Here is a 27,937-nt window from a genome sequence, read left to right as displayed (position 1 = left end):
AGAACTGACCTGGGGTCAGAAGCCTTGGGTTTGGAGTCTCTCCTCTATCTCTCATTAGCTATGAAACCTTGGACAATTTACATAACCTCCCCAAACCTTTGCTTTCTAATCTTTAAAACGGGGTCAACAGCACCTACTACCTCACAGGAATGTTTTAAGGATTAAGTGAAACAATGTAGGTTAAAATACGTTTCAAATTTAAATAACTATATAAAGATATTGAGAGCCCCATATAAGAGGCTGGGGACCTCAAATATTTATTTATTTACATTATGTTCAGGAAAATACACATGTATAATAATGCTTCTTGAACTTTTTCATAGAATTTTTAAAATAAATATAAGCAGAAAAACATTCCGTAGGATGTGTACTGTACCTATTCAGTTAATCATGTTACTGTTTAATCACTACTACAATACTCCCCTTCTCTATCATCAGTCCTTGATCCCAGGGATTTCATCCAAATTAAGAAGGAATCAGGAAAATTAATTCAACAAGTATTTATTGTCTATTATGCACCAAATTCAGTGGTGGGGGCTGTGGGAAACAAGATAATTAGGAAGCAAGAGTGCCTACACTGAAGTCGGGCACAGTGGCTCACATCTGTAATCCCAGCTCTTTGGTAGTCTGAGGTGGGCGGATCCACCTGAGGTCAGGAGTTCGAGACCAGCCTAGCCAACATGGTGAAACCCCGTCTCTACTTAAAAAAAAAAAAAAAAAAAAATTCAAAAATTAGCTGGGTGTGGTGGTGCATGTCTGTAGTACCAGCTACTTGGGAGGCTGAGGCAAGAGAATTGATCGAGAAGCCAGGTGGCAGAGATTGCAGTCAGTTGAGATCATACCACTGCACTCCAGCTTGGGGTTCACAGCGAGACTGTCAAAAAAAAAAAAAAAAAAGAGTTCCTACATTGAGGAACTTAATCTGGTTAAGGAGAAAATGTATATACATTCGAAGTGGTTATATAAAGCAAAGTGGCTATCTAAGTATAGAATTAATTGTGAGAAAGAACTATAGGGATTCAGATAAGCAAAAGCTCGTTAGGGCCTGGAATGGCTGGAGAAAACAGTATGACAAAAGAGGTCTTAAGGTAAGCCTTATGGGAGGCTAAGATTTAAATAAGTTTAGAAAAATATAAAGTAGGGATAATACTATGAGCAAAAGTACGGAAACAGAAATGAGCATGGCATGTATAGTGAACGGTGAAAAAGTATCTAGGCTAAAATACAGGTAACTGGTTGAAGACATGGCTAGTTAAATAAGAATAGATTGTGGAAGATTTTTAATGTCTTGCAGAGATGTCTGACCTTTATTCAGTGTGTTCTGGAAAGTCACTAAAGGCTTTTGCATACAGAAGTGATCTGTGGATGAGATGCCATGAGGAGGATAATTGGCTAATAATTAAGAGGATGAATTAGACAGAGAGACTGGCTATAGGAGCAGGAATTAGGAGTCTATTCAGGAATCCAGAGAGGTGATACTGACATGGCACTGGTGACCTTTCAAAAGGAAAAGAAACATTTGAAGAAAGAATTAATGGGTTGTTTTTTGTTTTGTTTTGTTTTGTTTTTTGAGACAGAGTCCTACTCTTTTGCCCAGGCTGGAGTGCAGGGGTGCAATCTTGGCTCACTGCAACCTCTGCCTCCCCAGTTCAAGTGATTCTCCTGCCTCAGCCTCCTGAGTAGCTGGGATTACAGGCATGTGCTACCACACCCGGCTATTTTTTTTAATTTTTTTTTTTTTTTGACAGAGTCTTGTTCTGTCACCCAGGCTGGAGTGCAGTCGTGCGATCTTGGCTCACTGCAAGCTCCGCCTTCCATGCCTGGCTATTTTTTGTAATTTTAGTAGAGTCAAGGTTTCACCAAGTTGGCCAGGGTGCTCTTGAACTCCTGACCTCAAGTGATCCACCTGCCTCAGCCTCCCAAAGTACTGGGATTACAGGCATGAGCCACTGCACCTGACCTGAATTAATGGGTTTTAATAATATGTTCCCATTAGGCGTGAAGACTGATTACTAAAAAATGACTCGATTTTTAAGGTTAAAAACTGTAGTAAGGTCTTCCTGTAAGGTCTTTATTTTTGATAGTCCATATGCTTTTATTTTTTTTAACATCAGTATGTTATATGTGTATATTTTTCTATCAAAATATAGTGATTAACTCAAATGCCTGCAAGTTCATGTGACTTAAGTAAATCTTTCATAAATAACCTGACTTTAAATTTGTTGATAAAAATAGAAATGTCTTCAGAATTGTCAGCATACATTTTTGCCTGGGTTTACTGATCAGATAGTTTTGCATTTGTCTGTGCTAGATGTTTTAAGCTGCCAGGATTTGACCAAAAGGTTATAAAACTATATATTCAGCCTAAAATCAGAATGATCTTTGTGTAAGTCTTTGATAAGTAAAACTAATATAGTTGATTTAATGAAAATAGCTGTCTTCAGTTTTTGGCAAAATATTTATATAGTCAGCTTTAAGATTTTTACTTAGGTGAACACCTGAAATTCACATGCTGTAAAAATGATTAACAGAAAGATACCTTGACATAATGACTAACTCTTATCTAATATCTTAGTTTTCATAAGTAATCTATGTGTAGTTAAAAAATAAATTAGATGAATGTAAATGTTATAAATTTATAAATGAACTTTTCATGTGATTTTAAATCCTAAAGTTACATTATATTAAATTAATTAATAAATACTCATGAAATGTCTGAGTCATTTCTAAGTAAGATAAAATGCTGAAACATAAATTGCTAAACATTAGTATAAGTTTGTTCTTGGTTTCTTAAATTGTATAGAAAGACAAAACATACTTACTATTAGTAAATAGTAAATTCCACATTCAAAAATTGTTCCATAAAAAAATTGTTTTAGAGATTATAAACTATATATTCATGAGATGTTAATATATAACAGTTCAAAATTACTTACTTCCTGAGTAACTTAAAGCGTGAGGTTACTAAAAATTCAAAATTTTTATTAAGGCCGGGCACGGTGGCTCATGCCTGTAATCCCAGCACTTTGGGAGGCTGATGCGGGTGGATCACGAGGTCAGGAGATCAAGACCAACCTGGCTAACACGGTGAAACTCTGTCTCTACTAAAAATACAAAAAAATCAGCCGGGTGTGGTGGCAGGTGCCTGTAGTCCCAGCTACTTGGGAGACTGAGGCAGGAGAATGGCGTGAACCCAGGAGGCAGAGCTTGCAGTGAGCCGAGATTGGCGCCACTGCACTCCAGCCTGGGCGACAGAGCGAAACTCTGTCTCACACACAAAAAAAAAAAACAAAAAAAAGATTTTATTAATATGAAACCAATAATTTTTATATGAGAAAGAATTTTGTGTGGTCTCAATATAAAGGAATAAAAAAATTCTGAGTAATTTTTTGTCTTACGGTAAAATAACTAGTTATTCCAATATAAAAGGGGGGAAAATATAGGACAAAGACTAGGAGTTTAGGAGCATAATGGAAGGTCTAAGCAAGTTGTGGAAGGTTTATGAAGGATGGGTCCTGTAATGGAAGTTTTATATCATCAGGATGGTTGGAATTTGAAGGGAACTTTTTTTTTTTTTTAAGGACAGAGTCTCACTCTGTTGCCCAAGCTGGAGTGCAGCAACGTGATCTCGGCTCACTGCAACCTCTGCCTCCCGAGTTCAAGCAATTCTCATGCCTCAGCCTCCCGAGTAGCTAGGACTACAGGTGTGTGCCATCATGCCTGGCTAATTTTTGTATTTTTAGTAGAGACGAGGTTTCACCATGTTTGCCAGGCTGGTCTCAAACTCCTGATCTCCTGTGATCTGCCCACCTCGGCCTCCCACAGTGCTGAGATTACAGATGTGAGCCGCCGCACTCAGCCACAAGAGGTTTTGACTTAATTCTAAAATCTGTTTCTTTAAAATTTAATTTTCAAGCATCTTCTGAATGGCAGCTTTTTTTTTTTTTTTTTTTTTTTTTTTTTTTTTGAGGCGGAGTCTCGCTCTGTCGCCCAGACTGGAGTGCAGTGGCTCAATCTCGGCTCACTGCAAGCTCCGCCTCCCGGGTTCACGCCATTCTCCTGCCTCAGCCTCCTGAGTAGCTGGGACTACAGGCGCCCGCCACCTCGCCCGGCTAGTTTTTTTGTATTTTTAGTAGAGACGGGGTTTCACCATGTTAGCCAGGATGGTCTCAATCTCCTGACCTCGTGATCCGCCCGCCTCGGCCTCCCAAAGTGCTGGGATTACAGGCTTGAGCCACCGCGCCCGGCCTGAATGGCAGCTTTAAAGTTTATAGACCAATGTTTTCCTCCAATATAACTCGATTCTGTACTCTTGGCTTTTCTTGATGTTTCTGAATTGTCCATATAACCAGGAAATTTCCCATGCTTTTTCTAAAAGCCCTGTATTCCCCTGCTCAAGGTACTAGTTTTCTTGTTTATGTCCCTCTATAATATAGTGTATACATATAACCTTGGACGCATGCTCTTCCTATGTCTGATTATATTTAAGTATCTTTCCATCAGGTTTCACTTTCAGGTTATCTAAATAGGCTTCCCATAAGGAGGAGCAATCACACTTGAGGAAGATTTTTTTTTCTTTACTTTTTTGGGAACTGAACTAAGAAACAAAGATTTTATATTTTATCAAGACAATTTGCTATGTTTCATATTATCCTTATTAGCTTTTTAAAAAATATTTCTTAGGAAAACTGAGCTTTGAAAGGTTTTTGTTTGTTTGTTTACAGCCACAGAACTTTCTGTATTGTTTTTGAAGTCTTTTAATTGTCACTCTGTTTAAGTGAGTGACTATTACTTCACGATGACATCTATTCCTATTCTGACCAAGTGTTTTAAACCTTTTGACATCTTTGGCATGCCTACCAACGATCAATTTATAAATTAAGTCTTTTTTGACCCTGAACTAATTTTGGGATGTCTCTTGGCCAAGGGGACCCCAAAGAAACCTTAAAAATTGAGTTCTCAGCCATGATAGAAAGGGAGGTTGGACATATCTTGTCATACTCCCTCCCTTTTAGAGTTTGGGCACAACAACAGACCATCATTAATGTTAAAATAGAGATCATAAGACGGACAAAACAGACTCTGTCACAATAAGATACCAAATTACAAACAAGATCTAATGCCTGCAGGACATCAATCTTGCTAAACAGGTCATTTTTCACCCAGTATATTGTGGCTGACATAACATCCTTATCTTAACGTAAACATTCCTTTCTACTGACAACAAGTTTTAGACTGAGCCTCAGTCCTGTAACCAATTGCAAATTAAAGAATCTCTGAATCCCCGTATAACCTGTGAGCCCCCACTTCAAGATATCCCAACTTTTGGGGCCGAAGCAATGCATGCCTTCCATGTAGCGATCTATGTCTTTTCCTGTAACTCCTGCCTCCATAAAATGTATAAATCCCAACGTAATCCAACTGCCTCAGGACCATTTACTCAAGGCTTCTTGAGTTTGTGTTTTCCCTGGGCCATAGTCATTCATATTGGCTCAGAATAAACCTCTTTAAAATATTTTACGGAGTTTGGTTTTTCCATGAACAAGGCTTATAGGAATAAAAGGAACCATAACTAACCTTTAAGCTCTGGGTATCCTCGATATCTACATGTGATGAGAATGGTGAGCTGGCTCAGCACAATTAGCACAAAAAGGACCCGGGCCTGCAGGGAAATAGATGTTAATGTGAAATGGATACATGGGTACACTTTCTGTAAAGATTTTTAAAGTGGCCTTATTAACAAAAATGGAAATGGCATCTGTGATACTGTGATATAAGAAATACATATTTTGGTCTTTGTCCCCACTGGTCAGAGCTCCTAAAATGCTTGTAATTTTCTAAGTGATAGCAGTGATAGGAGCATATTATTATAACATTTGGATTTTGTCTCTGGCTCCTGAAACAGCTCTAGAGTGATAAAGTAAAAGGAATACCTATTGTTATTCATAACAAGCCCCTTTTGGAGGAGGTATAGCAAGATGGCCAAATAGAACCCTCCAGCAGTCATCTACCCCTTACCCCTCAGAACACCAAATTGAACAACTATCCCCACAAGAAAGCACTTTCATAAGAACCAAAAATCAGATGAGTGATCACAGTACCTGGTTTTAACATCATATCAAGGAAAAAGGCACTAAAAAGGGTAGACAACACAGTACCTCATTGCCTACACCACCCTTCCCCCATTCTGTGGCAGAGATCATCTGGGCACTTGTGGGAGAGCGCAAAATGACGTGGGACTTTGCGTTGGAACTCAGTGCTGTCACAGGGGAACACAACACAGGGCAGAATTCTGCCAGCATCCACAGAGGGAGCATTTAAGCTGACCCTTGCCAGAGGGGAATCCTCTGCCCCAGTGGTAGGAACCTGAGTTCCAGCTACCTCCAGCATCAGCTGACTAAACAAGTGCCCTGGGGTCCTGAATAAACTTGAAAGGCAGTCAAGTCACAAGGACTGCAGTCCTTGGGCAAATCTGGGTACTACGCTGGGCTCAGAGCCAGTGGAAATGGAGTGCACGTGACCCTGTGAGACACCGGTTGTGGTGTCCAGGGGAGTACTTGTGTCATCCATCCCCCAACTCTCCAGGCAGTACAGCTCCAGGAGAGACTCCTTCCTCTTGTGGAAACAAGAGAGAACAGTAAAGAGGACTTTGTTTTGCCACCTGGATCCCAGCTCAGCCACAGTAAAATAAAGCACCGAGCAGATTCCTGAAGCCCCTGAGTCCAGGCCCTCACTCCTGGATGGCATTTCTAGACTCAGCCTGGGCCAGAAGAGAACCTGCTGTGTTGAAGAGAAAGACCACGTCCTGGCAAGATTCACCATCTGCTGACTAAAGAGCCCCTGGGCCTTGAATAAACATCAGCAGTAGCCAAGCAGTAGTCACCACAGACCTTGGACAAGACCCAGTACTGTGGTGAATTCAGGTGTGACCCAGAACGGTACAAACCGTGGTCACCTCTCCCACATATCCAGGCAGCCAGCAAAGAGAGAGAGAGGCTCCTTCTGCTTGGGGAGAAGTGAGGAAAGAACACAAAAGACTGCCTGGTAATCAAGAGAATTCTCCCAGTTCTTACCCAAGCTCACCAAGCCCATGTAAGGCTGCAAGAGTTGCAGCATTACTGGGCCTGGGGCGCCCCCTCGTACAGATACAGCTGCAGTGACCAAAGGCTTAGATCACAACCCTCAATTGTCTTTGAATACCTGGAAAGCCTCCTCAAGGAGGATGAGTACAAACAAGCTCAGACTACAAAAATTAGAATAAATACCTAACTCTTCAAGGCCCAGACATTGACAAACATCCACAAGCCTCAAGAACATCCAGGAAATGACCTCACCAAATGAACTAAATAAGGCACCAGTGATCATTCCTGGAGTGACAGAGGTATGTGAACTTTCAAACAGGATTCAGAATAGCTGTTTTGAGGAAGCTCAATGAACTACATGAAAACACAGAAATGGAATTCAGATTCCTATCACAGAAATTTATTTATTTATTTATTTTTATTTTATTTATTTATTTATTTTTTTGAGACGGAGTCTCGCTCTGTCGCCCAGGCTGGAGTGCGGTGGCACAATCTTGGCTCACTACAAGCTCCGCCTCCTGGGTTCATGCCATTCTCCTGCCTCAGCCTCCCGAGTAGCTGGGATTACAGGCGCCCGCCTCCGCACCTGGTTACTTTTTGTATTTTTAGTAGAGACGGGGTTTCACCGTGTTACCCAGGATGGTCTCAATCTCCTGACCTCGTGATCTGCCCACCTCGGCCTCCCAAAGTGCTGGGATTACAGGGGTGAGCCACTGCACCTGGCCTCTTATCACAGAAATTTAATGAAAACATTACAATAATTTTTAAAAATCAAGCAGAAATTCTGAAGCTGAAAGATTAAATTGGCAAACTGACAAATGCATCAGAGTTTCTCAAGGGCAGAACTGATCAAGTAGAAGAATTAGTGAGCTTAAAGACCATCTATATGAAAATACACAGTCAGAGGGAAAAAAAAGGGAAAAAGAAAAAGAATGAAGCACACCTACAAGATCTAGAAAACAGCCTCAACAGGACAAATCTAAGAGTTATTTGCCTTAAAGAGGAGGTACAGAGAGAGATCAGAGTAGGAAGTTTATTCAAAAAATAATAATAGAGAACTTTTTTAACCTAAGGAAATATATGAATATTCAGGTACAAGAAGGTCATAGAACACCAAGAAGTTTTAACCCAAATAAGACTACCTCATGGCATTTACTAACCAAATTCCCAAAGGTCAATGATAAGGAAAGGATCTTAAAAGCAACAAGAGAAAAGAAACAACATACAAAGAAGCTCCAACATGTCTGGCAGCAGACTTCTCAGTGGAAACCTTAAACCTAGGAGAAAGTGGCATGACACATTCAGAAGGAAAATAATTTTACCTCAGAATATTATGTCCAGCAAAAATATCCTTCCAATATGAGGAAGAAATAAAGACTTTCCCAAACAAACAAAAGCTGAGGGATTTCATCAACACCAGACCTGCCCTATAAGAAACGCTAAAGGAAGTTCTTCAGTCTGAAAGAAAAGGATGTTAATGAGCAATGAGAAGGCTGGGCACAGTGATTCATGCCTGTAATTCCAACATTTTGGGAGGCCGAGGCAGGAGGATTGCTTGAAGTCGGGAGTTCAAGACCAGCGTAGGCAACAAAGTAAGACCCCCGTCTCTACAAAAAAAATGTAAAAATTAGCTGGTTGTATTGGCATGTGCCTGTAGTCTCAGCTACTTGGGAGGACCCCATCAAAAAAAAAAATCAGTCTTTGCACTCCAGCCTGGGAAACAAGAGCAAAACTGTCTCCAAAAAAAAAAAAATTATATATATGTGTGTATACATATATACATGTGTATATGTGTGTGTATATATACATACATGTGTGTATAAGAGTGAAAAATGGAGTATCATAATGACAAATACAATGGTTATAATGGATAGTATGATAAAAGAAAGATGTGTGGTTGATTTCACTTTATCTGTTTCTAAATTTTCCATGTTTTCTACACTGAGCACATATTATTGATGTGGGAAGAAATATTCTTTAAAAAGCCTTAACCCAAGTTAGCATAGTCCCTATAATTCCCTTAGTTATCCTGGTTTTATAGCATCCTGATTTTATAGCATCCTTAGTTATAATTCCCTTAGATATTATAACTAATATCCTTAGTTATAATTCCCTTAGATATTATAACTAATATCCTTAGTTATAATTCCCTTAGATATTATAACTAATATCCTTAGTTATAATTCCCTTAGTTATCCTGGTTTTATAGCATCCCGAATGACTCATCCATGCCTCTGCTTCTTTAAATTCAAATCAAATCAACTTAAAAGCATTTTATTCTTCTAGACAAATAACTAAACTTTAATTTTATAAGATTCAACTTTCTTGTCATATGATCATAGTAGTCTCTCTTTATCCACAGGGGATACATTCCAAGTCCCCCCCCGCAGTGGATGCCTGAAAACACAGATAGTACCGAACCCTATATATATTATGTTTTTTCCTATAAATACATACCTATGATAAAGTTTAATTTATAAATTAGGCACAGTAGATCAACAACAATAATAATAAAATAGAACAATTATAACAATATACTATAATAAAGGTTACAGGACTATGGTCTCTGTCTCTCAAAATATCTTATTATATATACTTTCAGACCATGGATGACCTTGGGTAACTGAAACCATGGAAAGTGAAACCACGGATAAGGGAGGACTACTGCATATTATTTAGGACTCTGCATTTACCAAATCCAGTAACATATGCAATGTTTAATTGAATGCACTTACCATGATGTAGTGATCAGTACGAAGAATAAATGATGCCAGGGGATCAAAACTAAGATGATTATTCTCTTGAGCAGAAAATATGTGGTGAACACTCTTACTTCTTCCAGCAGAATCCTAGTAATAACCACAGAAGAAAAGTAACTTTCATGTACATGGAAATATTTATAATGTTCTAAATTATAATAAGAATAGGTTTCTAATAACTACACTTTGTTGCTTTTGTTTTCCAAGGTTTCTGTCTGTTGTCCAGGCTGGCGTGCAGTGGTGCAATCACAGCTCACTGCAGCTTTCATCTCCTGTGGTCAAGTGATCTTTCTGATTCAGCTGTGAGACTATAGGCACACACCACTATGCTTGGCTAATATTTAAATTTAGTTTAGAGATGGGGTCTTGCTATGTTGCCCAAGCTGGTCTTGAACTCCTGGCCTCAAGCAATATTCCTGCATTGGCCTCCCAAAGTGCTGGCCTTATAAGTACTTTTAATAATATTTCTTAGGCCAGGTGAGGTGGCTCATGCCTATAATCCCAGTACTTTGGGAGGCAGAGGCAGGCAGATCACATGAGGCTAGGAATTTGAGACCAGCCTGGCCAACATAGTGAAACCCCATCTCTACTAAAAATGCAAAAAATTAGCCAGGCGTGGTGGTATGCACCTGTAATCCTAGCTACTCACGTGGCTGAGGCAGGAGAATTTCTTGAACCCAGGAAGCAGAGCTTGCAGTGAGCCGAGATTGCACCACTGCACTCCAGCCTGGGTGACAGAGTGAGACTCTGTCAAAAAAAGAAAAAAGAAAAAATGTTTAAAACCTGTAATTCTACATTTAAACAGGAAATATTAGCATGCACTCGCAACATATTTTCCCTTTAAAAAAAAGTCTGTATTTCCCTTTGTTCCCTAAAAAGGCCTAGAAATAACAACAAAACTAACAGTACTGAGCTAGCTAGGCTGGTGCCCAGATTATGGTCTCAAAATAGCATTTCTCACTACAAGAAACCAGTGCTCTGTAGGGAAACAGCTCATTCCAGTTCTTGAATAGGAAGTGCACAAGAAGAGATACCTGCACTCCCGTGTTTGCTGCAGCACTGTTCACAATAATATTTGGAAGCTACCTAAGTGTCCATCAACAGATGATTGGATAAAGAAAATGAGGTATATATACATAATAGGGTACTATTCAGCCATTAAAAAAGAATAAGATCCTGTCATTTGCAACAACATGGATGGAACTGGAGATCACTATGGTAAGTAAAATAAGCCAGGAACAGAAAGACAAACATCACATGTTCTCACTTGTGGGATCCAAATATCAAAACAATTGAACTCATGGACACAGAGAGTAGAAGGATGGTTACCAGAGGCTGGAAAGGGTAGTAAGGGGGCAGTGGGAGGGAGGTGGGGATGGTTAATCAGTACAAAAAACATAGATGGAAAGAACAAATAAGACCTACTATTTGATAGCACAACAGTGACTAGAGTCAATAACTTAATTGTACTTTTAAAAATAACTAAAAGAGTGTTATTGGACTGTTTGTAAAACAAGGACGAATGCTTGAGAGGATGACTACTCCATTTTCAATGATGTGATTATTATGCATTGCATGCCTGTATCAAAACACCTCATGTAACCCATAGATAAACACACCTACTATGTACTCACAGAAAGTAAAACTTTAAAAAAAATTTTTAAAGAAAAAAGTGCATAAGAAAAGCTTGGAATATCTTATCAAATCAGAAAGTAAGAAAATGAACAAAGACTACTGGGATTGTGTCAAAGGGCTTAGTAGTCAACATGAAGAGGCTCCCACTAGCCAAAGGTGGAACAATTTGAGCATGGAAAAGAATAAATGCAATGGACTGAAATACGTCAAGTATGTTTTCATACGTCAATATGTTTTTTAAACTTTGAATTTATAATAATATTAAATGTAAAAGACTCAGTCACCTTTGGCAGATACTAAAGAACCAACTCATTATTCTGAAAACTGGTTTAGTAAAGGGGCAATGGGGAAAGAAGAATTTATTTTGCATTTCCCGTGTGAATTCTATATCTGGGTACCAAATAGATGAGATAATTTTTTTCTTCATAGGACAGTTCTAATTAATATTCCTATAATAAGAAAAGAAAATTTGAATATCACCATTTTAGAACTCTAATGAAAAAAATGGATTTAGGTAAGTATCATCAATGGATACTAAAATCCCTCAGGTGAAAAGCTAATGGAGGGATGAGCCAGCAGTGTGCTGGAGCTGGCTTGACTGCTCACAAGAGCCAACTGTTAAGTTTTCAGCAATTTTGCAGGCCACTTAGTATGGCATTGGTAGTTTAAAATCAGCCATGGTAGAAATATTTATATTTTGGGAATTGGTACAAATCAGGGAAATGCTACAAATCAGGATCCCCTCTCCTTGACCCCTGTAACTTGCCCCAAGCTGGTTGCTAAATATTTACCAGCACACCAGTGGATAAGGCTACCAAAAGCTGAATACACTGATCCATCTTAACATTACAGAAAGAGAGACAAGCAAATATCATGGGTATCCTGTTAAAAGCATAAAAAAACAGATAAAGTACTTTTGCCAAAAAATAAACAGATGTAAATCTGATGAAACCTCTAAATCTAACTACCAATTATAGAAACTAAGGGGGAAGGGGACAGAGGAACATGTTAAATGATACCACAGGGATGTAAACAGCAAAAATCCAGAAAACAGGGAACTCCACAGGACCAAAGATTCAGTTTCCAAAACAAATTTTAAGGGGGGAAAAAAGAGCGGGGAGGTAAGGGAGGCAATCTATACAGTAAAAGAGACAAAAGAGACAAGTCAGTTAAATGGAATATATGAGTCTTGATTGGATTCCGATTTGAACCAACCAAATGAAAATGTACATATCTATTTATGTATATTTCTGTCTATCTATCTATGTGACATATTGGGATAACCGAACATTAGCTGAGTAGTTTGGTATTACAGAATTACTGTTAGTCTTCCAAGTATGATATGGTATCATGGTTAAGTTTTTTAAAAATAGTCCTTATCTTTTCATTTTTTTCTGAGACGGAGTCTTGCTCTGTCGCCCAGGCCCGGCTACTTTTTTGCATTTTTTAGTAGAGACGGGGTTTCACTGTGTTAGCCAGGTTGGTCTCAATCTCCTGACCTCATGATCTGCCCGCCTTGGCTTCCAAAGTGCTAGGATTACAGGCGTGAGCCACCATGCCCGGCCAAAACAGTCCTTATCTTTTACTGATACATATTGGCATATTTACATATGAAATGACATCATTGTACAGGGAGGGAAGATAGGGATAAAGAAGGAACAAGACTGATCATGTGTTGATAATTGTTGAGATTGGCTGATGGATATATGGGAGTTCATTATAATATTATCTCTTTTGTATATTTAAAATTTTCCCATTATAAAAACTTTTAAAATAACAGTAAGAACTTACATTTGTGTTTTTTAAGCTTTGATTGCTCAAAATGTGCTTATATTAAATTATGTTATTGTTTTAAAGCAGGAATCTAGATTTCTCTAACACTTGAGATTAGAACTTTCTAGGGTCTACTCTTTAAATTGGCAAAGTAGGCACAATAATCTTAAACTACAGGTACTCAAACTTCAGTGGACATCAGAATCACTTGGAGAGATTGTTAAACTAGATTGCTGGGTCCTATCTCCAAAGTTTCTGATTCAGTAGGTTTTGGATGGGACCTAAGAATTTCCATTTCTAACAAGTTCCCAGATGATATTGATACCACTAGCCCAGGACCCACATTGAAAATTGATTTAAAGGTCTAGTTGCTACTAGACTGCAGGGAACCTATAGATAGTCAATAAATACAATGAGTAGGTAAAATATTAGATAATAAACACATGTCTTCTCCTACAGATTTTGAGTTTCAAATCTGACTCATCTATAGTTTACTGTATTTAAAAGGACAGAACTTTCCCACGAACAAACGAGGGGACGAGGTTCCCTATTTAATACTCAGTAGGTTGTTTAAAGTTATACATATAAGAAAACAGAAAACAGATGAGCCCTTGCCTGAGATTGAGGATGTAAGGAAAACAGATTGCAAAGGATATAAGAAAACTTTTGAGGGAAATGTATCATATTGCTTGTAGGCGATGACTTCAAGGATGTATACATATGTCAAAACTCATCAAATTGTATACTTTAAATATACAGGGTTTATTATGTTATTATGTAAAAATTATACCTGCATACCTTTGTAAGAAATGTTAAACATACAAAAAGTATGTGATTTTACATTTTTATTAAGGATTCAACTAAGCAGTTAGAAATGTTTCAAGGAATGTAAGCTATGTTTTTTTTTTCTTCATAAAGCTACAGAAGTTGTATGTATATCTTATTAAGAAAATAATACACTGGGGTTCTGAGGCTCTCCAGACTGTAGTGACTGTAAAGGCAGGGAATAATTTATTCTAGGTGCACATGAACCTTCACGTCTCTTTAAAATGGTCCAACTTCTTCTAATATGAGAGACCTTAAGGGTTCATCCCCAGCCATCTCTCCTACTTCTTCTGTTAAGTTTTTTCTTCCTTCTACACAGAACATTTTAAAGATGGGTGGCATAGCAGAGTGTCTTCTCTTGTGCAGACGTACAAGTTTCTCCATTTACAAACCAAGGGTAAAACTACCCACGACAAAGGATTGTTTTGCGGACTAAGTAAATAATTCTAAGTGCCTAGCATCTCCTTAGAGGGAGCTCAGTAAATAGTTTCTTCCTGCTCAACCTGTTTCTGTAGGGGGGATAAAAAAGATACTGAAAATAACTACATATGTTTTCTGAAAAATTATTTGGTGTTTCAAATTAAGTCTTAATATTAGAAGATTAAATAGTTAAAAACTGTCATCAAATCACAAAGTTGCAGAAATTGACAGTTGTGCGTGTGTGTCTATGTGTGTCTGTGTGTGTGTGTGTGTGTGTGTGTGTTTAAGAAACTAATTTCTGAGCACAGCTTATTGTCTTAAGAGTTTAATGAAACTGCTTTATTTTGGTAATGATTATTACTTTCTACTCTGGCAGCTGCTAATAAATTAAATGCCCTAAATTGAATCAGAATAAGAAAAGGCAAACTGGTACTGCATATGCTAACGATGCTTATTCCCCTTAACAAAAAAGTGCCTTTGATGCGCTGGAAATTCTGTGTCCTCAAGCTTTCAAATAATGACACAATTGTCTTATAATTAGAGACAGCAATCAAAGATATGGAAACATAATACATGTTTTCTGACTTATTCTATTACCCTTGGGTATACTGGAGAATTTGCCCATATTATGAAAAGATTCTGGGCAAAGTTGGAAGAAAACAAAATAATGATTTCCTGGGGTTAAAAAAAGGGAGTCTATGGCCACTCCTCTTCTCCTCTGCCTAGTTTTTAATCTAATATTAGAATTATTCCTGAGTCCCCATTTTCAGAATATACTAAATACAGTGTATTCAATTTTTTTTTTTTTTTTTGAGATGGGGTCTCGCTGTGTCACTCAGGCTAGAGTGCACTGGCACAATCAGAGCTCACTATAACCTTGAACTCCTGGGCTCAAGCGATCCTTCCATCTCAGCCTCCCAAGTAGCTAGGACTACAGATGAACGCCACCATGCCCAGCTAACTTTTATTTTTTTGTTGAGATGGGGTCTCACTATGTTGCCCTGGCTGGTCTCAAACTACTGGCCTCAAGCGATCCTCCAGCCTCAGCCCAAATTTTTTCACTTTTTTGTTTATTTTGAGACAGGGTCTGGCTCTGTTGCCCAGGCTGGAATACAGTGGTGCAATCTCAGCTCACTGCAATCTCTACCTCCTGGGCTCAAGTGGATTCTCCTGCCTCAGCCTCCTGAGTAACTGAGACTACAGGCACATGTCACGTGCCCAGCCAATTTTTGTATTTTTTTGTAAAGAAGGGGTTTCACTGTTTTGCCCAGGCTGGTCTCGAACTCCTATGCTTAGGTGATCCGCCTGCCTTGGCCTTCCACAGTGCTGGGAATACAGGCGCAAGCCACCATGCCTGGCCCCCAGTTTTTTTTTAAACATAGTTTCATTACCGATTGACTAAAAAATTCCAAACCAGAATTCATTGTGGCTACAGCTTAATCATTTACATAGTAAATATAAATTACTAACTTACCTGGACGATTACTTCTATGTTATGTATCCCACTACTATAGTTTCTAGGATTCCACTTCAGTACGAAAATGGGACCAGACACATGAACAGCCTGGCCTAAATGAACTCCATCAATCTTAACTGTGACAGAAGTAATGGAGGATAAGGAAAAGGCCAAAACTCTAAAATGAGAGCATATATAAAACACATGGTTTGAGGTTTGTCATTGTTTTTGTAAAGGAGAAAAACCTTATTGTAACTTGCAAATATATACATATAGGCAGAACCATCATATTGTACAACTGCAGAAGCCACTATTCATATGATCTGGTTTCTTTCTGAATGGGGGCTTCTGGAGTTGGACAATTAGCAAAACTGAACTGGTAAGAAATTCGGAACTATTCTTTACTTTTTAGAAAGAAAAATCAATTTTCTTTTGACAAATATAGGTAAGGTAGATTCAAAGTTCTTTCTGAAGAAACTGCAGAAGTACTGATTTTTCTCTTAGGAAAATAATATAGGGTAGAAATCTCATTTTGTCAAGCCTACCATCTACTCATTTGGTACCAGGGTATCTGTCCCAAAGAAACAGGGTTATAACCAGGACTAGGCTACCAAGCCCTTTCAGAGAGTATGACACCTAAACCTGATATCCAGCTCCCACCAAAAAACCTAACTGACACATGTGCATTCCATTTCATTAGTGATAAAAAAAAAATGTAAACATCTTGGTACCATTTTTTACAAGTTAATTAGTAAATACTTTTTCAAGCATAATATCCAATAATAATAAGAGTACTGTGAATTTGGCACTCATATATTGCTTGGTAATATTATAAATTAGCATCTGTTGTTGAAAGTAATTGGATACCTGATACACTGCTGGTGGGAGTATAAAATGGTGCAGCCACCATGGAAAACAGTATGGCAGCTCCTTAAAAAATTAAACAGATAATTACCATATGATCCAGCAATTCCATTTCTGGATATATATCTAAAAGAAGTGACAGCAGGGACTTGAACAGATATCTGTACACCCATATTCATAGAAGCATTATTCAACATAGCCAAAAGGTAGAAGCAACCCAAGTGTCCACTGAACACATAAACAAAATGTGGTGTGTGTGTGTATATATGTGTATGTGTGTGTATACATATATACACACACACAATGTGCGATGGAATATTATTCAGCCTTTAAAAGGAAGGAAATTCTGACACATGCCGCCAACATGTATAAACCTTGAGGATATCATGTTAAATGAAAATAAGCCAGTCACAAAAGTATACATATTGAATGGTTCCACTTATGAGTTAGCTAGAGTAGTCAAATTCGTAGAGACAGAAAGTAGATTGGTGGCTGCCAGAGTCTGTGGGAGAGGGAAGAATGGGAAGTTATTGTTTAATGGGTAAAAATTTCAGTTTTAGAAAATGATAAATGTTCTGGAAATAGATAACATTTATCCATTTGTGGATAACCATTGTGATGGCTGCACAACAATGTAAACTTAAACTTAATGCTACTGAACTATACACTTAAAAATGGTTAAAATGGTACATTTTATGCTACGTGTACTTTGTTTAATCATGCTTACCATGATTAAAAATAGTGATTTTAGCTCCAAAAAAAAGGGATTGGGCAATTTTTATCAACAGTCATAAAAGAATTCAAACTCTTTCATCTAGAATCCCACTTCTAGAACTCTTTCTTAAAGAAATTATTCAAGTGAAGGAAGAATATATATGTACCAGATATTCATCCACAAATAAGAAAAAACTTAAAAGTTCACCAGTGAGACATGAAAATGGTTAGAAAAACTGTGGTACATTCTTTGTGTTGAAAGAAAACAAATCAGGAATTAGAATAGATGTGCCTTATGATTATAATTATATAAAAACATGCTTAAGAGAGAACGCCTGAGAAGAAATTCTCAGAAGTGTTAATAATAGTTCTGTTAGAAGTGGAGAAAACATACTTAAAATCCCATTACCCTGTTTTCCAAAGGCTGTTCTGTCATATTACTTTTCAAAAAAACTGTAAAAGTATATTTTTAAAAGTGCCCTTACACTTGAAAGAAGTTATATGTCTCTTTGCAAAAAGAATGTTAATGTCCCATTAGGATTCCATTAATCTATATACTCAAATTCATGGCTGGGCATGGTGGTTCAAGCCTGTAATCCCAGCACTTTGGGAGGCAGAGGAGGGTGGATCCCTTGAGGTCAGGAGTTCGAGACCAGCCTGGCCAACACAGTGAAACCCCTCTCTCTGCTAAAAATACAAAAATTAGCCAGGTTTGGTGGCATACACCTGTAATCTCAGCTACTCCAGAGGCTGAGGCATGAGAAAAGCTTGAACTCGGGAGGCGGTGGTTGCAGTGAGCCAAGATCAGGCCACTGCATTCCAGCCCAGGCAACAAAGCAAGACTCTGTCGAAATCAAAACAAAACAAAACAAATTCACTTGCCAACTGAATTTTCAATTCCATAAGGATTATATATGTATAGCTTTTGCTTTCTTAGAAGGCTACACAACAAAATGAAAACAAATTTGATATATAATGCAAATTTTAAAAAGCAGGCTATAAAGGAACGTGTGCATTATGCTTATAGCAATGTAAAAGCATGCAAATAAAAAGGCTGGAATAAAATAAAACAAAAATAATAATGTTAGAATTACAGATTTCTGAATGGTTTTTAAAATTTCATCAGCTTAAAAACATGATCTGCTTTTTAACTTAATGGGAACAAAACACTAAGCAATCTATCTTTATATAATGTGTAGGTTGCTGTGAAAACTAAAATGGGGTGTCTTATAGCTTTCATACGACTTATCCTCCATCATTATCAAACTGAAAGAAAATTCTGAAAAATCACTACATACCTGATGTGTGTTGAGTGAAGAAGTCTTTCTAGTGGTTCATGTTTACCACAACTATAAAGGAGTGATTTAGGATTGGTGATAAGAATCACAGGCCATGTGCCAAAGATCAAATCTGCAAAGCTAAAGAGGTCATGATCAAAAGCAAAAATCCGGTACCTAGAGACCGATAATGATAAGGTAATTTAGTCACTTCACATTGTAAGAGGTCATGCAGGTAATATACAGAACAAATATAAAAATACATAACTAGGACTTTTTTACATGATGAATTTGAATACAGATTAAGTAATATTTTCTTTCTTTCTTCCCTTATCCCTATCACTTTGGCCTTCACATATGTCTGGCCTCTGATAACTGGCCTCTGACTGGGCAATGGATTCAACTGTGCTCTTGAACAACACCTGGTACATGGCATGTACTCTTTAATTTTTAAATGAATACTTGTTGAAGTAATTCATCTTATCCCTGTACTTTAAGACAACTTCGAACCTAAAACATTTATTATAACCCTAATACCTGACATTCTTCATCCCATCAACAATGCTACATAAAATACTAAGTAGCTGGGATTACAGGTGCCCGCCACTATGCCTGGCTATTTTTAGCAGAGACAGGGTTTCACCATGTTGGGCAGGAGTCTGGAACTTCTGACCTCACGTGATCCCCCTGCCTTGGCCTCCCAAAGTGCTGGGATTACAGGCGTAAGCCACTGCGCCTGGCCTTAAACATTTCTATAATTTCAAAGAAATTAAAGTTGTTTTCATTTTCCAAATGCAATAACAAAGGGTATAAAATATTCATTAAAGAATAACCAAAGTTTTATATCTTCTAACTTTTAGAATTAAAAAAAGAAATGATTCACTATGGCAGAAACACTAGTGCTCACCAAATACTCTACACATTCCCCTGCATTTCCCAGTCTCCCTGGTATCAGGTTGGGACCATGTGACTAGTTTTGGCCAATGGCCTGTGAACAGAAGTGACACATATCATGCCTGTGGTCCAGAGTACTTAAGAGTGGGTGAGTTCTCCCTGCTGTCTTCCCTGCCCTGGAACTGACATGTCAAAATAGGAATTTTAAGACAGATGAAGTCTGAATTACTGACTCACCCCATGGACAAGAGTTCTTCTGACTCATATTGAATTTACACAAATGAAAAACATTTGTGTTAAGCCACTGATATTTCTGGATTTATCTGCATCTACAATAAGGCCTAGCCTAATATTACCAATATACTGTTTTTAAAAATTCTTCTATTGTAACCAACACAATGTAAGTGTTTATAAGGGCACGTAAAGTTTAGGTCCTTTCAGTAAACTCCAGATAAAACCCCAAGATTGGAACACAGGAATGCTGGTGAAGACAGAAAGGAAATGGCTTCATAATTAACAACACAACTTGTAACTGGAGCACTTAGAAGAAATAAAGAAGCTGGTCAAAGCTTAGTAAGACTATCTCACAAAAGGCAATCATAGCCCAGCCCACAGCCTCACAGTCATGAACAGACAACTCTTCGCTCAAAGTAATTATAGTTGCCAAATAATTACAGGTTTCAAGCATAACTCATACAGTTTCTAAAAAGTCAACCAAAATGAGGAAGTACCTTTCAAGATGTAAAGTTCCTTTTTAATTAATGGAAGTAGTTAAAAACAAAAAGATAACATATTCAGCTCAACAAATCTTTGTTGAGTACCTATTATCTTAGAGCACAGGGTTTGTATAAATTAAATAACTGTAGTAGTTAAACAATAAGATGATACTCCTCAAAACTTGATAAACTATTTCACTTAAATACTTCTTTTAAAAAAGAAAAAAACATATATTTAACTATACTACATGCTTTTGATAAACATGTTTTCTGTTAGCCTTTAACCTTAAAAAAGTCAACTATCATCTATTTGAAGAACTTAAATCACTGCCATCTTGTAGCAGTAACCAGTATGGTAGATACAAAATTCAGGAGGAAAAAAAAGGCACTTCTAGTACTAGTATTTCTCAAACTGTGGTGCATAGACCACCCAGAGGGCTTTTAAAAAATGCAGTTTGGGCCAGGTGCCGTGGCTCACACCTGTAATCCTAGTACTTTGGGAGGCCAAGGCGGATAGATCACCTGAGGTCAGGAGTTCAAGACCAGCCTGGCCAACATGGTGAAACCCTGTCTCTACTAAAATACAAAAATTAGCCGGGCATGATGGTGGGTGCCTGTAATCTCAGCTACTAGGTAGGCTGAGACAGGAGAATCACTTGAGCCCAGGAGATGGTGGTTGCAATGAGCCAAGATCATGCCACGGCACTCCAGCCTGGGTGGCTGAATGTGACTCTGTCTCAAAAAAAAAAAAAAAATGTAGTTTGTTGGACCCTAATCCAGACCAACACAGTCAAAATCTCTAGAAGTAGTGCCTGAAAATTTTTATTTTTCATAAGCTCCTCCATAATTCTTGTGCGCACCAGAGTTTGAGTCCATTTCCTAATGGACATATCTTGAAAATCCAATGTAACATAGTGATAGTAAACACTCTGCTGTGACAAGGTTTCCACAAAATGACAAAGATTGCAGAGCCATATATTACTTTAAAGACAGAAATATCACAAGTTTTTCTTTAACTGTGATCACCCATGATATCAGCAAGAAAACTATCATTGCTTTGGCAAAACTTATGTGCATAAGTTTTATTCTGTGGGGAGGTTCCCTTACCTCCTATTATCCTTCCAGTCTCCCACCTCAAGTTCCAAAGTGCCCTGGAAGTGACGAGTGTGCAAAACAGGCATCAGTCCACCAAGTGTATGGAGGTGTCCACACAAATAAGCTATAGCCGAACTAACCAGTGAAAAATAAATGAAATAAATGAACAAAGATAACTTGTGAGGCCAAACTAATAAAAATGTCTTGCCAGAAAAGCAGAATAGGTACAGCAAAATAAAAAACTAAAAACAAATGAATTCTGATTTTGGAAGCTTGTCTCACCTCATTATTGACCGGATTCCTGGTGATGGAGAAAGAATAGTGGATGTTGTAAAGTGTCCAAACCAAATTGTATGGTTGCTCCGACTGCTTTCCTTGGCCAGTAATAAGAGCTCCTCCATCTTTTTCTGAAATGGGAGAAAAATGGAAGGATCTTAAATTAGGGCTCAGGCTAAAATCTAATGTCAACAGATTAGAAAACTCCTCTGAAGATGTATAATAATTATTATATGTGTCTAGACCTTAAACCTTACTAGTTAATGACCTCTATGGACCTCTGTAAGTTTCAAATGGTTTTCACATATATTATATTTCATTTGATCCTAAAAATAACTCTGCAATAGGTAGGGAAGATATCCTATTTTAATAGATAAGGAAATTGAGAAATAAAGAAGTCATCACTAATCTTTACAGCTTTGTATAACACATTACAATTAATAAAAAGGATACAGAAACTAAACTTCTAAAATAATATCATGGAAAGACTTCTACCTAAATGTTTATAACAGCTCTGATAATAGCCAAAAACTAGAAACCATCAACAAGTTGTAATACATCCACACAATGGAATACTACTCAGCAACAGAAAGGAAAGAACTAATGATACACACAATCATATGGATGGATCTCGGAAACATACTGAGCAAAAGAAGCCAGACCCAAGAGTACATACTCTATGATTTCATTTATACAAAATTGTAAAACAAACAAAACAAATCTATACTGATAGAAAACCAATCAGTGATTCCCTAGGAGGTAAAGACTATACAAGGAAGACAAGACTTTAGGATGATGGAAATGTTCTAGTCTTAACTGTGGTGACAGTTATACCAGTATATACATTTGTCAAAACTCTTCAAACACTTAAAATGAGAGTATTTTATAGTATTCAAATCATACCTCAAAAGCTGATTTCAAAAAATAACTGGTACATATGTAAATATGCATTAATATTATCTGTAAGGTGCTTACAGCAATACATTTCTGGGCTCTACCCCCAGGGTTTTTAATTTGGTAAGTCTGGGGCAAGGCCAGGGAATCTGCATTTTGTAACACTCCAGTTGGTTTTCATGTACATGATCCTTGAATTCTACCTTAAAAAACACTATACTAAGGAATGGGATTTAATGTAAGTTCATCAACCCTGACTAAAGACACTTGATAGATAGGAAACAAAATAGAACCCAATTAAATAAAATGCCTAAAGTAACGCAATGCATTTGACAATATTCTGTTCACTTGATTTCACATTCTTTCGAACTCTCGTCTAACTCTGAACCTCATAGTTCTAATTTAGCAAATTCTGTTCTTTATTATATTCATTTCTATACTGGTCTTATACCTTACCACTATATTTAATACTCTAAGAGTCTAAGAACTTGATCTTACCATGTTTGTATTCTTTCATATGAGCACCTATGTCTTACTTAGGGGCATACGCTTATTAAATAATGAGTTGGCATTTACTGTACCAAGAAATAATAAGAGGTTCTCAAATGAGACTTTCCACAGTTTAAATCCAGCAATCACCTAGTCTTGTCAAAATACTTGAAAATAAACGTATTGATTTCAATAGTTGTCCTTCTCTTCTTAAAATATAGACCAGCTGGGCACAGTGGCTCATGCCTGTAATCCCAGGACTTTGGGAGGCTGAGGCTGGTAGAACACTTGAGATCAGGAGTTCAAGACCACCCTGGCCAACATGGCGAAACCCCCTCTCTAGTAAAAATGCAAAAATTAGCTGGGCGTGGTGGCACATGCCTGTAATCTTAGCTACCTGGGAGGCTGAGGCACAAGAATTGCTTGAGCCTGGGATGTGGAGGTTGTAGTGAGCTGAAATCACACCACCAGGCCGGGCGCGGTGGCTCAAGCCTGTAATCCCAGCACTTTGGGAGGCCGAAACGGGCGGATCACAAGGTCAGGAGATCGAGACCATCCTGGCTAATACGGTGAAACCCCGTCTCTACTAAACAATACAAAAAACTAGCCGGGCGACGAGGCGGGCGCCTGTAGTCTCAGCTACTTGGGAGGCGGAGGCAGGAGAATGGCGTAAACCTGGGAGGCGGAGCTTGCAGTAAGCTGAGATCCGGCCATTGCACTCCAGCCTGGGCGACAGAGCCAGACTCCGTCTCAAAAAAAAAAAAATCACACCACCATACTCCAGCCTGGGCGACAGAGCAAAACTCCGTCTCAAAAAAAAAAAAAAAAAAAAAAAAAAAAAAAAAAAACACTAGTTAGAACTGGCAATTATGGGAACTTAGGAATATACCACACAAAGTTGTATGTCCTGTTCCTTGCAAAGTGCATCCTGTACTCAGTACCTATTTAATAAATGTTTATTCCATAAAGTGTGAGGTACTTCTTTCTCAGATTTTGGGACAAGAACAAGGATAGCAAAAATAGTGCTGAAATAGCCAGTAACTTCTAGCCATACCTGTAACCAAGTTAAATTTCTCTCAAGCATTCCTAGATAATAACAAGTTTACTTATGATAACTTTAAGTGATCCACATGTATCCATGAAAAAATAAGTAAGCTACAAAGGGAAGTAAGATTTTTACTACACCTTATCTAAAATTCCAAAGAAATTATAGGGTCTCTTAGGCCCTGGATTTATGGTGGCATCTACACAGATGAACGAATAGTTGCCAAAGGGAGTACTGTGGACATAATGGAAAGAGCCATCTCTACGTACAGCAGAATATTTCCTAAAAAATAGAAGACAGGAGGGTGTTAGTATAATCATAAAAAGACAATGCTTTAAAATTCCTTCCCTAATACACAAGATTTTGCCTTCCTTTGAAAAAGAGATTTGCTGATCTGACAGAGAAGTATACTAAACTAGATCCACAATGGATAAACTAATGAAATTGCAAAGTTTTTCTCCCATTGTCCCCAAAGACTCATGCAAACTAATTCATCAATAACCAAACACAAGTTCACCAAGTAACGTTCAGAAGTAAGAGAGCTCTTTTAGGCAGTCCATTAAATGTTCAAAAAGAAACAAATCAGAATAAAGTGGAACAGTATTTATCAATCATTTGCAGATTTAGTGAGGGCCTACTAAGTACCTAGAAGAATTCTTGGTGTAGTGAGATACAAAAGCTGTTTACTTCTTGAAACAGGACTACAGAGGCTTAATTCACAAGAAAGACAAGACGAAGTCTTCAAGCAAGGAGAAAAATATTAGTCTAGGTCTGGGTTGTTAAATCTTTTTCAGTTCCTAAAGATACATTGATAACACACACAGGGTCTATATCCACTAATGAAAGTTTACCACCTTAAGTGTCAACAGTGTTCCCTGAAGGTGTCCATAAAACTGCAGAGTGAAGCCCAGGAAGAAAGGATGGGTAACACAGTACAGAGCACGCACTCATTAAGTATGTGTTGAATAAATAAGAAGGAAAGTATAGATTTTATTGGGGGGCATACCTATATTATTCAAATGTCAGAACATTATCAGGAAAGTTGGTATTATCTTTAATCTAAGTGTCTTACATGATTTTTACCTAACAGCATATATTTAAAAATACAAATTCCTGAAATTTAATATGCTAGTGGGCCACAAAAGCCATCATGTATAATGTAACCCAAGTAAATATATTATACAGAAATTACAACTAATACTCAGAAATTAGTCAAACCCAATTTAAACAATGTCAATTAGTTCTATTGCCTTTCTTCTTGGTATTTTTAAAATTTCTATTTCAGGGCCAGGTGTGGTGGCTCACACCTATAATCCCAGCACTTTGGGAGGCCACGGCGGGTAGATCATGAGATCAGGAGATTGAGACCATCCTGGCTAACACAGTGAAACCCCATCTGTACTAAAAATACAAAAAAATTAGCCAGGCGTGGTGGTGGGTGCCTGTAGTCCCAGCTACTCGGGAGGCTGAGGCAGGAGAATGGCGTGAACCCACCAGGAGGCAGAGCTTGCAGTGAACTGAGATCACGCCACTGCACTCTAGTCTGGGCAACAAAGTGAGACTCCATCTCAAAAAAAAAAAAAAATTCTGTTTCAGGGTTTTAGTCTAAATTAAAATTTTTACTTGTATTTTTTCTTATTTTATGTTCAGCTATTCCTCAGAATCTTATAATCTTACATATGTTGTTTCCTTTCCTGCATTTTTGATGCATTAAAATCCAACTGTCTAAAAATAAATCCAACTATTTGAAAACACAAGTTAAAATATATGATGCTAACATAATATGGGATTTTGGCATTCTCTGGGGCTTATTTTATTTTTTTGAGACAGGGTCTGGCTCTGTCACCCAGGCTAGAGAGCAGTGGCATGATCTCGGCTCACTGCAATCTCAGCCTTCTGGGCTCAAGCGATCCTCCCATCTCAGCCTCCTGAGTAGCTGGGACTAAAGGTGCACGCCACCATGTCCAGCTAATTTTTGTATTTTTGTAGAGATGGGGTTTCACCACCTTGCCCAGGCTGGTCTCGAACTCCTGGACTCCAGTGATGCACCTGCCTCAGCCTCCCAAAGTGCTAGGATTATAGGCATGAACCACTGCATCCAGCCTCTTCGGGACTTTTTTTTTTTTTTTTTTGAGACGGCGTCTCGCTCTGTCACCCAGGCTGGAGTGCAGTGGCGTGATCTCAGCTCACAGAAAGCTCCGCCTCCTCTCTGGGACATTTTTAAGATCAAGATTTAACTTTAATTTTTTTCCTCAGATTGATATTTCTGTAATATTTACATTTTTAGTAAAATGCCATTTATTAAATTCAGATAAAGTTTAGGTGGCTAAAAACAAAAATACAAAGGTAAGAAACTTTAAAGTGACTATTCACTTTACTTTCCAAATAACCACTCAGCCCCAGTTCCTGTTAATTATTTTTGAATGTCTCCTAACTGCCCATAGTCACCATCAAAGATACAAACAGTTAACAGGAAGTGAAAGATTTTCATCTCTGTCCTTTTCCTTTCTCACATTAACAAAAGAGAACAACCTCCTCTTCCAATGTATAGTGACTCTAATTATACAAACTCAGTTAACCGGTGCTTTTTGACCTATCATCCTCAAATTGATGTCACCATCTCCATATCCAGGAACTTAGTTCAGATGGGTATGTCTCTTCATATCATGACTGGACTATTGCAGGATCCTCCTATGTAGTCCACATAACTCCAATATCTTTTTTCCTTTTTACCCCATCTTTTTCCTTTTTTATTGTGGGATTGCCCTTTATAAAACACTATTTTAATTATGTTACTTGCCTCCTTAAGAACCTATGCTGAATTACCAACTATTACCCATTACATCTCAACTTCTATGCTTGTTACTTAAGACCTCCATAAATTAGCCCTAAGCTACCTATCCAGTGTCATACCAGTCCTCAGTATGAATGTTAATTCTGGTGATACCAGTTTCCTTACTGCCCCAGCAAAGTTCAGCTTTTGGTTTCCCAGTGCGTAGCTTTTAAAGATCTATTCATACCTATCCTTTTGCCTAAAATATCCTCCTTGGCATGTCTTAGTTCTTCAAATGCTACTCATTTTTTAAGATTGGACAATTTTTTGCTTCTTTTATAAAGTCTTCTCTATGTCCACCCCACACTTTTCTGATTTCTCACAGTGATTATCATGTGTACCAAATAATCTAGCATTTCATCAGCCATTCCTTCATGTTCTTTTCTAATTGTTTCCTAAATAATTCTGATGTCCCTTAACTACACTATCAGTTCCTTGAAGGCAAAAGCCAAATTTTTAACATTAGCTCATGTATCTCTCACACTATCCAGCTAGGGATGGACTCTCAATAAATATTTGCTACATGATTGATTGACAATGCAGAACAAAGCTACTGAATATCCTGAGGCTGAAAAGTGAACTGCAACCAAAAGAGGAATCTAAATATAATGAAACTAGAGAATTGGTTTCTAATTCAGAGATCCCTTGCCTTTTCACATTCACGACAAATAAAGATTATTTTAATATTTATATGACACAGGATGAAAAGATAAAGCAGCCAGGTGACTAACTGGGCTCTCCAGCCACCACAGAGGCCAGGAAAATCAGTATCCCAGGATTCTGAAAACCCAGTGACCTCAGTAGTGTGGCTGACAAGCTCTGATATAAATGACTTCTCTTATGTATCAATGACTTAAAAAATTGTTTAAGCCCGGCCGGGCGCGGTGGCT

The 27,937-nt window shown here is 37.9% G+C and overlaps 1 protein-coding gene across 5 annotated transcripts in view; it reads right to left on the bottom strand.

Moving 5' to 3' along the window:
• Positions 1–27,937, bottom strand: part of TMEM62 (transmembrane protein 62) — a 52,313-nt gene that overhangs the window by 14,167 nt on the left and 10,209 nt on the right. For 3 of the 5 annotated variants that reach the window (XM_030930146.1, XM_030930147.1, XM_030930148.1), the window contains 6 exons: positions 21,793–21,917; positions 21,523–21,645; positions 18,827–18,982; positions 15,969–16,128; positions 9,818–9,931; positions 5,578–5,662 (listed from right to left, as the gene is read on the bottom strand). In XM_030930146.1, the coding sequence (XP_030786006.1) occupies positions 5,578–5,662; positions 9,818–9,931; positions 15,969–16,128; positions 18,827–18,982; positions 21,523–21,645; positions 21,793–21,917 (763 nt within the window). Of the gene's footprint in view, positions 1–5,577; positions 5,663–9,817; positions 9,932–15,968; positions 16,129–18,826; positions 18,983–21,522; positions 21,646–21,792; positions 21,918–24,354; positions 24,497–27,937 lie in introns of all 5 variants that reach the window. The other 2 variants (XM_030930144.1, XM_030930145.1) reach the window with 1 other exon arrangement.

This window comes from Rhinopithecus roxellana, chromosome 5 (assembly GCF_007565055.1).
Source record: "Rhinopithecus roxellana isolate Shanxi Qingling chromosome 5, ASM756505v1, whole genome shotgun sequence".
Taxonomy (NCBI): Eukaryota; Metazoa; Chordata; class Mammalia; order Primates; family Cercopithecidae; genus Rhinopithecus; species Rhinopithecus roxellana.
Note: the sequence above shows the minus strand (reverse complement) of the source record. Positions and strands in the feature narration are given on the sequence as shown.